Source organism: Mustela putorius, unplaced genomic scaffold (genome assembly GCF_011764305.1).
Source record: "Mustela putorius furo isolate JIRA1106 unplaced genomic scaffold, ASM1176430v1.1 tig00003903_pilon_pilon_pilon, whole genome shotgun sequence".
Taxonomy (NCBI): Eukaryota; Metazoa; Chordata; class Mammalia; order Carnivora; family Mustelidae; genus Mustela; species Mustela putorius.
The window spans coordinates 2,487,370-2,501,472 of record NW_025422051.1 but is presented as its reverse complement, the minus strand read 5'-3'; the positions used below and the strand labels follow the sequence as shown (position 1 = coordinate 2,501,472).

Here is a 14,103-nt window from a genome sequence, read left to right as displayed (position 1 = left end):
ACTGCAAAAGTCATATATGTACATGGAAACTTTTTTGTGGAGATTTTATTTATTTGACAGAGATCACACGTAGGCCGTAGGCCGGGGTTGGGGGGCGCTCCCTGCTGAGCAAAGAGGCCAATGTAGGGCTCGATCCCAGAACCCTGAGATCATGACCTGAGCCGAAGGCAGAGGCTTAACCCACCCAGGCGCCCCATGTAAACTATTTTTTAAAGATTCTGGAAAAGGGATTATTTTTCCATTCAGCAGACTCATTTGAAGCAAGGGCCACAGGTTTTTGAAATAGATGACATCATCTTTAAAGGCGAGGCAGGAGGCAACTCCAGGCGGGAGGTGGGGCCTGACGTCATTGCACGGCAGATTCTTTCCCTGCCCACTTCTCTCGCTCGAGTAGATCGTCACTGTAACACGTAGGTGAATCTGGAATTAAGCTGCCCAGACAACCAAACCGCTGGCGAAGAGAGGCGGGACCTCAGTATGCGCCTGCGCACTGTTGGAAGTGAGGCACAATGCGCGGCTTCTGGGGGCGGGACACCTGGCAACAGCATTTTAAGCGCGTGCGCAGAGGCTATCTCCACCCTGTGCCTGGTGGGAGGGGCAGCGGGGGGGCAGGGTCTCACAGCGCCCTCTGCGCCTGCGCCGGGCCACAAGGTGGGGCCGCGGGCGCCCGAACTGTGGAGTGCGCACAGAGGTGGGGGGCAACGGTCAACCGTCGCCCCGAGGTGGGTGGCGGCGGGATGGCGTCGGCCTCTGGAGCCTCGGATTTGGTCGGCTCTGGAGCGCCCCCACCTGGCGGGGGAGCCCAAGCGGCGGCGGCTGAGGAGGAGGAGCGAGAGGTGGTACGGGTCCGAGTCAAGGTGAGGCTGACAGTTGGTCGGCCGGCCCTCCTGGGGTGCCCAGGGGAGGGGAAGGCGGTGATTCTCTCAGGCCGGAGGGCGGGACCCGAGATTTGGGGTGTTAACCTGAGGGGCGAAGCTTGAGGGCAGAGTGATAGTGGTGGGGACAGGGGTGGGGGAGTGGGGGCTGGACCTAGAAATGCTGGGCAGGCCCTGAGGACTTAGGGACTGAAAATGGAGGGGTAGTGGCCTGAGAAATGGATAGGTGGAGATCATGGGTAGAGAGGAGGGGCCATAGGGCTGGAGGAGGGGCCTTAAATAGTTGAGGGGGGGCTGTTGGTGTCTGAAAAGGAGGTGCTGAAGTCAATTAACATGTAGAGACATGTACCTATGTGCACATTTACAATCTCACCCGGGATGAGCTGACGTGCTTATCGGGAAGACAGCTAAATCAATGAGATGCTTTGGACTCTGGTGAATGTCGTAAGGAGATAACGAAAAAGCTTTTGAACTAGGGAGTTCCTTTAGCCAGGGTTGTAGCAGGTAGAAAGGTGTTGAAGGGGCAGAGACCCAGGTAAAAAAAGATACACCTACTCCGTATGTGTATTGGAGGAATAGTGGAAGCAGAGAGAAGAGCAAGGGCAAAGGCTGGGAGGTGGGGATAAGACTGGCATGTTCCTTTGGGTTCCCATATTGCTGGAGCAAGAGAGCAAGGGCAGGAGTGGGTAGGGGGTAAAACAATGAGGTAAAAGAGAAGCAGATTGGGAAGGGCCTCTGGCACGTGTTCTAAGAAAGCTGTTGCCATTGCTCTAGCAAGTGGTGATGGTGGCTCAGACTAGGGTGGTGGCACTGGTGTTGGTGAGAAAGTAGATTCTGGAAAGAAGTAAACAGGTCACCTCAGGGTAATACAGGAAGCTCTAAGGTAGAGGTTTGGGAATTCAGAAAAGAGATCATACCTGAGCTCTGGGTGAGCCGGTTGGAAGAAAGTGGGAAGGACTTTCCAGACGGGGGATCAGCACAAGCAAAGTCCCAGAGCCAGGATGTGTTCAAAGTAACTTCCAGCAGTTTGGTAGCACCAGAGTGTAAAGTTCAAAAAAGCTGACTGAAGAGAGGCTGGCCAGCGTCCTATAGGCCCACCTTTTGGGGACCCTGGGGTTGCCTCTGAAGAGATTTAAGCAGGGAAGTATCATAAGTAGATGTGCTAAATTGATGCAGCATTGAGTATTGATTTAATGGGAGCCAGACTGGACTTGGTGATCCTGACAACCATTGGAACAAAGAGGAAGAATTGGGTGCTTGGACCATTGCAATAGCCTCCTTCTTACTGGACTGCTGTTTTCTCCCTTACCCCCCACAGCCTGTTCTCTTAAGAGCAGCTGGAAGGAACCTGTTAAATCCTAAGTCAGATCACATCCCTCCTCTGCACAGAACCCTCCAAGTCTTACCTCTCACTCAGAGCAAAAACCAATGACCCAGAACTCCTGCTTCCATGTGCCCCTGCCCACAACTTGTCTGACCTTGCCTCCTATCCGTCACTCTGCCTGCTTCAGTGTGGTGATGTGGCCCCTGATGGCCCACTCTGTGTCTTATCTCCCCAGAAGTGTGAGAGCTTTTTGTCACCTGAGTTCCGCTCTTTCGCCGTCGACCCCCAGATCACCTCGCTTGATGTATTACAGCACATCCTCATCCGAGCCTTTGATTTGAATGGGTGAGTTATGGGATGCTGGGGGACCGACCATGGGGCCACTCACTTCAACAGTGGTTGTTTGGCTTTTTTGTTGTTGTTTGTTTGTTTCATTATTACAGATAATCCCACAGTGAACTGCCACATTTGCATATCCTAGAGTATTTGGGGAAATCTAGTCATAGGCTAAATTCCTAGCGGTGGTATTGCTGGACTAAAGGGTGTGTGCTTTTTAAAATTTCAACAGCTATTTCTAAAATGCTCTTCAGCTAGGTTTTTGCCAATTTATAATCTCCCCAGCAGCATATAAAATGCCTCTTTCCCTAAGAAACACTGGTTACTCGAAAACATTGGAAAATTTGCTGACCTGATAGATAAAAAGTGGTGTCTCTTGTCATCTTGTGATGGTTATTTTGTTGTGATTGTTATTTTGGAGGAATACAAGCACATGGTAACAAATTCAGAGAGGATAAAAGTGATGTCTACTTGGGATGTTTCCATGGTTACAATAGTTAAACAACATTCTTCATCACAAGTATATCTGAAGAACAAATTCTTAGTTGTTGACTTTTTTGGGTAAACATTTTTTGCTGTGAAAAATAACAAACACACAGCTTGCTTTATTTTTTTATGCAGTAAGAAAGCTGTTTTCTTCCCTCTTCTATCCTTCAACTACTCTGTCACCCTCCCTAGAGGGGGCCAACATTTTAAGCTTTCAGTGTGCCCTCTAGATACCAGCGGGTGTGTATCTGTTTCCGTGTTTGTGTAACAAAGCAGAGGTACACTGTCTGACCTCAGACAGCCCAAAATCCTTGCCACTGTACCCAACACATAGTAGAGAGTTGTTCCACATCATCTCTGCCTTCCCTGACTTTTCGTGGAACTGTCCCTGGGGCCTCCATGGCACTGGGAGCACTTGAGAGCTGCCACACTTCCTCTGTCCAGGAAGAAGAACTTTGGCATCAGCTACCTGGGCCGGGATCGGCTGGGGCAGGAAACTTACCTCTCACTCCTGTCTGACTGGGACCTCAGCACAGCCTTCGCCACTGCCTCCAAACCTTACTTGCAGCTGCGGGTAGACATTCGGCCCACCGAGGACAGTGAGTACCTGGCAGAGCCCTGGGGGCCCTGCTCTGGGACCCACCCTTTCCCCCATGGGATCACTCCACCCCTTGCAGTACACTCCCTCACAGTAGGCTTGAGAGGAAAAAGGTGTCTGAGGTCCATATCCTGGCTTGGCCACTGGGCCCCAATTTCTTTACCTGTAAAGTAGAAATAATAGTATCTTGGGGCCATGATGAGGATTAAACAGGGAAATTCATGTAAAATCCCTGGAATGATACATGGCTGCATAATGAGTGTTCAAAAAATATTAGCTCTAGGGGCACCTGGGTGTCTCAGTCGGTTGAGCATCCAACTCTTGGTTTCAGCTCAGGTCATGATTTCAGGGTTGTGAGATCGAGCCCCATGTAGGGCTCTGTGCTCCCTGCAGAATCTGCTTGAGATTCTCTGTCTGTCTGTCTCTGTTTCTCTCCCTGCCCCTCTCCCTTTACCTCTCCCCCCAACTCTCTCTAAAATAAAAATATTAGGGGCTCCTGGGTGGCTCAGTGGGTTAAAGCCTCTGCCTTCAGCTCAGGTCATGGTCCCAGGGTCCTGGGGTCGAGCCCTGCATTGGGCTCTCTGCTCGACAGGGAGCCTGCTTCCTCCTCTCTCTCTGCCTGCCTCTCTGCCTGCTTATGATCTCTCTCTGTCAAATAAATAAATAAAACCTTTAAAATAAATAAATAAATATATTAAAACAGTATTAGCTCTAACAATTTATCGTATTAGATTTACTATTATATAATCTAGTAATATAGGGTATAATTATATAATGCATCATAACAATAGAAATGTAGTATTGTATGTTTCTGTTATAATAACACATAACTATACAATGCTGATTATAATAATGATGGTTGTATTCATTCATTCATTCATCCTGCGCTCATAATCATTTGTTTGCACTCATGCTCACTCATTCATTGTTCCCTTGATTCTCAGCCACTTCCTCTCTTATATTTGTTCCCTGACTCTTACCTGTGTTGGTCCCTGGGAGCACACAGATAAATTAAGACATGGGCCCAAAAATTTGATTACAAACCATATATTAGATGATAATATTGTCAGTGTTAAATGTCGTGGGTATGGTAATGATATCACAGTTATTGAAGGAAGATCCCCTTGTTCTCAGGAAAAACACAGTTGAGTATTAAGGGGTAAAGTGTCATGATGTCTGCAAATAATTCAGCAAAAAGTAGTATGTATTTGGGCACCTGGGTGGCTTGGTCAGTTAAGTGGCCAGCTCTTGACTTCAGCTCAGGTCATGATCTCAGGGTCCTGTGGTCAAGCCTCACGTCAGGCTTTACGATCTGTGGGGAGTCTGCTCAAGCATTCTCTCTCCCTCTGCTCCTCTGTCTGTTCGCACGCTCTCTCTCTCTCTCTCTCTCTGAAATAAGTAAATAAATCTTTTTAAAAAATAATATGTATCTATACGGAGAGAGCAAGATGAAGCAAGTGTGGCGAAAAATGTGAATAGTTAGGCAAGCTAGTTGAAGGATGTATGGGTATTCAATGAAATCATCTTTTTAACTTTATTGTAGATTTGAAATTTATTTATTCATTCAACAGAGAGAGAAAGCATAAGCAGGGAGAGCAGCAGGCAGAGGGAGAGAGAGAAACAGGCTCCTCACTGAGGAGAGACCCCAATATGGGGCTCCATCCCAGCACCCTGGGATCATGACCAGAGCTGAAGGCAGATGTTTAACCAACTGAGCCACCCAGGCACCCTTGACGTTTTTTTAAAGTAAAATTTTGGGGGCTCCTGGGTGGCTCAGTTAAGCCTCTGCCTTTGGCTCAGGTTATGATCTTGTGGTTCCTAAGATCAAGCCCTGCCTTGGGCTCTGCACTCAGCGAGGAGTCTGCTTCTCCCTCTTCCTCTGCCCCTCGCCCTGTTCATGCTTGCTCTCTCTCTCCCTCTCCCTCTCTCAAACAAAAAAAATCTTGGGGCATCTGGGTGGCTCAGTCAGTTGAGCATCCAGCTTTTGGTTTCAGCTCTGGTGATGGTCTCATGGGTCATGGGATAGAGCCCAACGTCCATCTCCATATTCAGTGGGGAGAATGCTGGGAGGTTCTCTCCCTCTGTCCCTCCCTCCACTGTCTCTGTCTCTCTTTCTCTAAAATGAATAAATAAATCTTTTAAAAATAATAAGATCTTGGGGAGCCTGGGTGGCTCAGTGGTTTAAAGCCTCTGCCTTCAGCTTAGGCCATGATCTCAGGGTCCTGGGATTGAGCCCCACATCAGGCTTTCTGCTTGGCGGGGAGCTTGCTTCCTCCTCTCTCTCCACCTGCCTCTCTGCCTACTTATGATCTCTGTCTGTCAAGTAAATAAATAAAATCTTTAACAAAAATAATAAAATCTTTAAAAATAAATAATAAAATAAAATAAAAAGTTGTGGAGTGAAAGACATGATGCCCTGTCTCAGGAAATTCACATACCCATTTGGGATGACTGAGGTTTTTTATGGATGTCCTAGTAACATATAAATAGCTAACATGTGTTGAACACTTAGAACCATTCTACACACATGATATTTATTCATTTGATTGTCAAAACAACCTTACAGGGTAGGCATGACAGTCATTCCTATGTTATAGTTGAGGAAACCAAGGCTCAGAGAGGGGAACAGGACTTGTGCATGTCACACAGACAGTAAGTGCAAGAGTAGGATTTGAACCCAGGTGGTGGCCAAACTAGCTCCAGATTCCTTGCTTTTAACCATTTGATTCTGTGAAATCGTAGGCTTGTTAAGATTGGCAGCCTTGAGAAAAAGAGCAAGAGGTGGAGAGAGGGACAGAAAAACTGGAGTCAGGGAGAAAGATAGTGACAGAAATGGGGAGAGGGACAAAAGGCAAAGGCAGAGCAGGTAGCCAGAGACAGGAACTTCTGCCAGATTAGCCCTGGGTGCTTAGCTCAATCACTTAACTAGTTCCTGAAGCTTTGGTTTCCTCACCTGCAAAATAGACACAGAAGCACTGTTTCAGTAAAGAAATCAAACCTGCGGGGCGCCTGGGTGGCTCAGTGGGTTAAAGCCTCTGCTTTTGGCTCAGGTCGTGATCCCAGGGTCCTGGGATCGAGCCCCGTGTCAGCCTCTGTGTTCAGCAGGGAGCCTGCTTTCCTTCCTCTCTTTCTGCCTGCCTCTCTGCCTACTTGTGACCTCTGTCTGTCAAATAAATTAAAAAAAAAAAAGAAATCAAATCTGCACAGCTAATAAACATGAAGAAAACCCCAGCTGCATAAGAACTGAGAGGACTGCAGGGATGCCTGGGTGGCTCAGTTGGTTAAGCAGCTGCCTTCAGCTCAGGTCATGATCCCAGCGTCCTGGGATCGAGTCCCACATCGGGCTCTTTGCTCTGCAGGGAGCCTGCTTCTCCCTCTGACTCTGCCTTCCACTCTGTCTGCCTGTGCTCGCTCTCACTCTCTCTCTCTTACAAATAAATAAATAAAATCTTAAAAAAAATTAAATAAGTAAAAAGAACTGAGAGAGATGCAAATAAAGCAGAGAGACGGACCCTTCTCAATTTGGCAAAAAGACATTTAAACATTTTTTTGTTTAGAGAATCAACTTTTCAGTTATTGATGAGTCCGTTCTTTTCCTACTGTTGTCTTCTTTACCACATTCCTGCATTTGGTAAACAGACCTGTTTCTGCATTCCTGGTCTTCTTACAGTTGATCTCTTTGTTATTTTTTTCTAAGATCTTATTTATTTGACAGTAACACTGTGAGAGAGGGAGCACAAGCAGGGGCAGTGGGAGTGGGAGAAGCAGGCTTCCCACTGAGCAGGGGACCTGATATAGGGCTTGATCCCAGGACTCTGGGATCATGAACTGAGCCAAAGGCAGACGCTTAACAGACTGAGCCACCCAGGTTCCCCACACTGTGCCTAATCTTGATCCCCTACCCTTTTGCCTTGCAGGAACCACTTTGATTAGCTTGATGTGTAATTTTGCAGCTCCTTTACTTATTCATACACATACACACATATTTATCCACATATAAACATAAGTATATTCCTGTTTGTACACATATACAAATGGTATGTGTTTGACACGAATGGTCTCAAACTGTATGTTTATAAGTATCCAATAGATGGGGCTCTTATTAGAAATATTATTAATGACGTTCTTGTGACCATGTTCATGACTGTGAAAGCAACAAGCATGTTGTGACAACTTGGAAGGCCAGTCCGTCTTTCCGGTAAGAAGTCTGTTTCTGCCACCTCTACAAAGGGAAGATTAGCAAGCCTAAGGCCTTCCACCAATTTGTGCAGTTGTGATATGAATCCTCTTTCTGTCATATGGACTGCAAATATTTTTTCCCAGGTTATATTTTGTTTTATGGCTTTGCTTACAGTGTCTTTTTTTGTCCTACTGAAAACTAAAATTTATATGCAGTCTTATACATAATACCTATCTCTTCCTTTATGATTTCTGAGTATCTCCCCTTACTTTGGAACATCTTCCCCATCCCCAAGCTTATAGAAATATTCTATGTTTTCTTCTAAGGTGCTTGTTATTTTCTTTTTTTTTTTTACATTTAAATCTCTACTCTGTGAACATTATAATAAGTACACCTGGTTCTTTTTAAAAAATGCCAGATAGGGGCGCCTGGGTGGCTCAGTGGGTTAAGCCGCTGCCTTCGGCTCAGGTCATGATCTCAGGGTCCTGGGATCGAGTCCCACATCGGGCTCTCTGCTCAGCAGAGAGCCTGCTTCCCTCTCTCTCTTTCTCTCTGCCTGCCTCTCCATCTACTTGTGATCTCTCTCTGTCAAATAAATAAATAAAATCTTTTTAAAAAATGCCAGATAAACTGTCAGTTATGCCAGCATCATTTATTAAAGAACCACCATGTTTACACTGATTTGAAATGACACTTTTATCATATACTGAGTTCCCATGTGTACTTGGCATTTATTTCTGGGCTGTTTACCGCATTCCACCAGTTGGCTCTATTTGTCTATTGCTGTGCTAACACCATATTTTTATCACAGTGGTTGTGTGGTTAATTTTAATAAGGCAAGCATTGCCATCCTCCCACTGTTCTTTTTCTTGGCTCTTCTTTTTCTTAACTGTTCTTAAATGTGAATTCTTCCATATGATCCTTAAAATAATTTTTATCCAGTTCCGGAAAAACCCCATTAGATTTCTGATTGGCATTGCACAGAATTTATATATTAATTTAGGGTTTGGGAAGTTTGACAGTTTTATCAGAAAATGTAGTACACACAGCATCTATTACGTAATAGCACAAGCAGGGCCTGGGACAGCACCCCATAATGAAACATTTGGATGCTTCTCCAGGGAAATGTGTACTCATTCACACTTAGTAGGTTATATAAAGACTATGTATAGTCTTATGGCAGTTCAGATCAGGCACTGCCACTGGATGTTTGTGCTTGTAGAAATCCTTTGCCATTCTATTCATGGGTTCTTTCTTTTTTTAATCAATGTAGAATGTCTTTTCCTGTAATACTTCTGGCCTTGAGCAGTGCTCTTCCTGACATTCACATGGCTGTGCTCGCTTTCTGTTTGTTGGTGTTTGCCAGGAATACCTTTAGGTTTCTTCAACTTCCAGCCTTTCTTTGTCACTTAGTTTTAGGTATGTCTCTCACAAAAACCCTATACCAGGATTTATGTTTCCTTAAGCAATTGACAGTGAAATCTTTCTCCTTGCAGTCTCTCCCCCCTCCCAGGCCCTTGAAATGGAAGCTTTGAAACACTTTTAATTCATATTTTTCACTCTGATCCCTAACCTTTAACTTCTGCACTTTGGTTAGATAATTTCTTTTTATTTGTAGATAGATAGATAGATAGATGGAAATTTTTTTTATTATTTTTATTTTTTTTAAGACTTTATTTATTTATTTGACAGACAGAGATCACAAGTAGGCAGAGGCAGGCAGAGAGAGAGAGAGAGAGAGGAGTTAGCAGGCCCCACAGAGCAGAGAGCCCCACGCGGGGCTCGATCCCAGGACCCTGGGATCATGACCTGAGCCGAAGGCAGAGGCTTTAACCCACTGAGCCACCCAGGCGCCCTGATAGATGGAAATTTCTTTTTAAATTCCAGGCTATCATATTTTCTTTATAGTACATCACTTATGTTTCAGGAATCCCACATATCATGGTACCTTTGTCATTTCATGTTTAATTATACATATTAAAAACTTGGGGACTGTTGCCATTTACCCTCCCTTTTGCCTTCCCCCACTTGGAGCCCTGGTAGTTATTCGGTAGTCATTTGCTTAGAGAACTTCTTGTTCTCCAACAAAGTGCATGGCCATGTCGGATGTACTGCAGTGACCAAAAATGTCTTTTCTTCGCCCTGATAGATGCGTACTATCTTGGCTGGGTGGGGGCCCTCGCATCTCAAGGCTTTCTTCCCAATGCTCCATGGGCGTGGCAAGCCACTGTCTTCTTGCTTCCAGAATTGAGGAACCAAACTACTTGCATCTTAAGTCTCCAGGACTTGTCCTCCAGGTCTCTCTACATTGTCACTCAAATCATCAAGCTCTAGCTCTGTACCTTGAACGGGTTCTTCTCAGACCATTAGTTTGACCGTCTTCCTTTTGCCCGTTAAGTGTTTTCATACTTTGTTTCCCAAGTACTACTCTGGCAGCTGTTGGGAGAGTGGAGAGAAGCAAAGAGGCAGTTTCAGGTGAGAGATGTGGTGACTGAGATAGCTGACAAGGCAGAGAGGAGAGGAGAGGTGGAATTGAAATACGTTATGCTTATGGAATCCCCAGGGCTTAGTGAGTTTGGCCCTGGGATTTGAGAGAGTGGGAGGTAGCAAGGATGTCTCACAGGTTTCTGGCTCAAGCAAATGAACAGATAGAGGATCAGAGGAGGAGGTCGCATACAGAGTGAACCTTGAGCTCTCCTTCTGGACTCCAGAGGCGCTCAGTGCTCTATGAGACACCCAAGGGGAGGCAGTGACATTCAAATATGGCCTAGGGTTTACTCCTCCCTCACTGCTATGGGAGAAGGTACGGTGGATCCCATGGACAGGCTGCTTAGGGACAGCATTGGCCTGCAGTGACAATGGCTTAAACAAGTCCAGGTTGATTTGTTTCATACAGTAGAGTTTGAAATCCACTGGGCATTGCTGTTGTCAGTTTGGCAGCTCTGGGGCCCCAAGGGCTGACATCTCTTAAGTCTCTCGAACTTTTCTTCATGTGGCCACTGCCACTTCAACCATACATCACAGGTGGGGTGGGACAGGTGGGACAACCTTTTTTGTTACCAGGAAATGAGAATGATGATGGTATCTGTACCAGTTGTGGGATGGAGACTAGCGTGAATATAAGACTAAGAGTTTGGGCTCTTGAGCTTTGGGCCTGGGCTTCAAATTTAGTTCTTTCACTTACTAGCTTTGATGCTGAAGGCAACTATCTCATATTGACTCATATTGACTGTGCCTATTTCCTTATGGAAAGAATGGTGTTAATAATAGTGCCTAACTGGGGGCGCCTGGCTGGCTCAGTCAGTGGAGCATGTGACTCTTGATATTGGGGTTGTGAGTTTATGCCCCGTGTTGGGTGTGACAGTTACTCAGAGATAAGAATCTTTAAAATAATAATAATAGTAAGAGTAATAATAGTACTGGGTGCCTGGGTGGCTCAGTTGGTTAAGTATCTGCCTTCAGCTCAGGTCATGATCTCGGGGTCTTGGAGTCAAGCCCCGCATCAGGCTCCCTGCGCAGAGGGGAGTCTGCTTCTCCCTCTCCCTCAGTCCCTCCCCGCCCCATTCATGCTTGCAACTCTCTCAAATAAATAAAATATTTTTAAAAAATAATAGTGCCCAACTTAGGGGAAGGATATTAATATTAAATGAGTCCATACTTGCAAAGGGCTCAGAACACTTCCTGGCATAAAGTGAATCCCTTGTCACAGTGCTTGGCACGTAGTAAGTGCTCAGTAACTATTACTTTATCCCACTAAAATACTGCTTAGAGTCTGCTGAGCTGTTTTGTGGGACAGTTACCAAAAAAGAATTATTCACGGTTTTATATTTTACCTGATTTAGATGACATGGGAAGAGAGGGCGGGAATCATTCACTGCTCCGTGAGTGTCCTAGCTTTGTTAGGAGAGGAACCCAGCCCTGAGGTGTGGCCCTCTTGCACCCATTCTGGTATCCTGTCATTCTGTGTGCCTAGGCCCTCTGCTGGAAGACTGGGACATAATCAGCCCCAAGGATGTCATTGGCTCCGATGTGCTCCTGGCTGAGAAAAGGTCATCACTGACGACAGCTGCCCTGCCCTTCACGCAGTCCATCCTCTCTCAGGTGGTTTCAGGGACCCCTGTGGCCAGCTGCAGGGGGAGGGCAGGCCCAGGTGGTACCCCTGGTTCTGAGCATGCTGGCTGGCACCTGCCCGTAGCCTGCCCAGCTGACTGGTGGCCTTTCTCCCTCCTTCACAGGTGGGCCGCACCTTGTCTAAGGTCCAGCAGGTGCTAAGCTGGTCATATGGGGAAGACGTCAAGCCCTTCAAGCCTCCCCTGAGCGATGCCGAGTTCCACACCTACCTGAACCATGAGGGCCAGCTCTCGCGCCCTGAGGAGCTGCGCCTGCGGATCTATCACGGCGGTGTTGAGCCCTCCCTGCGAAAGGTGAGCCGCCTCGGTCACTCATCAGATCTGTCACTCCCACAGTTGTGACTAACTCATGAGACACACACAGCGGACCTTGCTGTCATGGGGTGGTATGGAGGGGAGCTGTTCCAGGGCAGCCAGCCCTCCCTCGGGAGGGCCTGGGAGGCAGAGGTGGGAAGGCCGACTCTTCAAGGGAAGACAAAGGCCCCAAGGCCCCAAGGCAGCAGGGTTGGGGCCTCTACCAGGAGGTGGTGGCTCATTTGTCGAGCCTCAGCCTTCTCCCTGTTGTCCCTGGCCAGGTGGTGTGGCGGTACCTGCTGAACGTTTACCCAGATGGGCTGACGGGCCGTGAGCGGATGGACTACATGAAACGCAAGAGTCGCGAGTATGAGCAGCTCAAGAGCGAGTGGGCACAGCGAACGAGCCCCGAGGACTTGGAATTCATCCGCAGCACAGTCCTCAAGGATGTGCTGCGGACAGACCGGGCCCACCCCTACTATGCAGGGCCTGAGGATGGCCCACACCTGCGGGCGCTGCACGACCTACTCACCACCTATGCCGTCACGCACCCGCAGGTGTCCTACTGCCAGGGCATGAGCGACCTCGCCTCGCCCATCCTCGCCGTCATGGACCACGAAGGCCATGCCTTCGTCTGCTTTTGTGGCATCATGAAGCGCCTGGCTGCAAACTTTCATCCCGATGGCCGCGCCATGGCCACCAAGTTTGCCCACCTCAAGCTGCTACTGCGACATGCTGACCCTGACTTCTACCAGTACCTACAAGAAGCCGGGGCCGACGACCTGTTCTTCTGTTACCGCTGGTTGCTGCTTGAACTCAAGCGCGAGTTCGCCTTTGATGATGCCCTCCGCATGCTCGAGGTCACCTGGAGTTCGCTGCCCCCCGATCCTCCTGAACATGAGGTAGAGCTTGTCGGACCCCCCAGCCAGGTGGCAGACACTGGCTTCAGTGGCCACAGGGGGCGGCCCGTGCGACAGAGGCACATGCTCAGGCCTGCCGGGGGAGGAGGCGGTGCTTTCGACGATGCTGTTGACCATTTGGTCACAACCAGCCAGGGGCCTGGTGGCGGGGGGCGTCTCCTGAGACAAGCCAGTCTGGATGACCTCCAGCAACTCAGGGATAACACGGGCTCCAGGAGGGACCCTCTGGTCCAGCTGCCCCACCCAGCTGCCCTCATCAGCTCCAAGTCCCTCTCTGAGCCCTTGTTGAACTCCTCAGACCCACTCTCCTCCTCTTCCCGCCCTGATTCCCCTTCCTCCTCATCTCCGCCATCCACCCAAGAGGCCTCTCCCGCCGGTGATGTGGCTGCAGGATCCCCCTTGATGCCAGAGTTGGGCTCCCCACAAGAACCTGGGAAATCCCTGCCACCCCCACCCCCACTGGGCTTGCCCCCGCCCCAGGAATTTGGCCGAGGGAACCCATTTATGCTCTTCCTCTGCCTTGCTATCCTGCTGGAGCATCGTGACCACATCATGCGCAACGGGCTAGATTACAACGAGCTGGCCATGCACTTTGACCGCCTTGTGCGGAAACACCACCTGGGGCGTGTCCTGCGCCGGGCCAAGGCTCTCTTTGCTGATTACCTACAGTCCGAGGTGTGGGACTCCGAGGAGGGGGCCGAGGCCACAGCCCCATCTTGATCAGGCTCCTTCCAGGCCACCATAAGTCCCACCACCAGATCTCTGTTCTTTACCATGGGGGCCTATACATGAGACCCCCAGCTCCCTGCCTACAAGCCCTAGACCTGTTGGAGGGCAGGGCCCCTTCTCCCCAGGTCTGAGAGTGTGGGGCTGTGTCTTGGCACTGCCCCATGGAGGCCACAGCCTCCTTTCTCAGTTTATGTTGTATTGTTTTTAACAACTGTACTTTGCACACACAAA

At 48.3% G+C, this 14,103-nt stretch overlaps 1 protein-coding gene across 1 annotated transcript; it reads left to right on the top strand.

The window, feature by feature from the left end:
- Nucleotides 1-582: 582 nt before the first annotated feature.
- Nucleotides 583-14,103, top strand: TBC1D25 (TBC1 domain family member 25). The gene is made up of 6 exons (XM_004755018.3): nucleotides 583-857; nucleotides 2,435-2,544; nucleotides 3,466-3,620; nucleotides 11,773-11,900; nucleotides 12,035-12,223; nucleotides 12,505-14,103. Exons 1-6 carry the CDS (start codon nucleotides 738-740, stop codon nucleotides 13,861-13,863), a joined length of 2,061 nt encoding a protein of 686 aa, XP_004755075.2. The 5' UTR covers nucleotides 583-737; the 3' UTR covers nucleotides 13,864-14,103.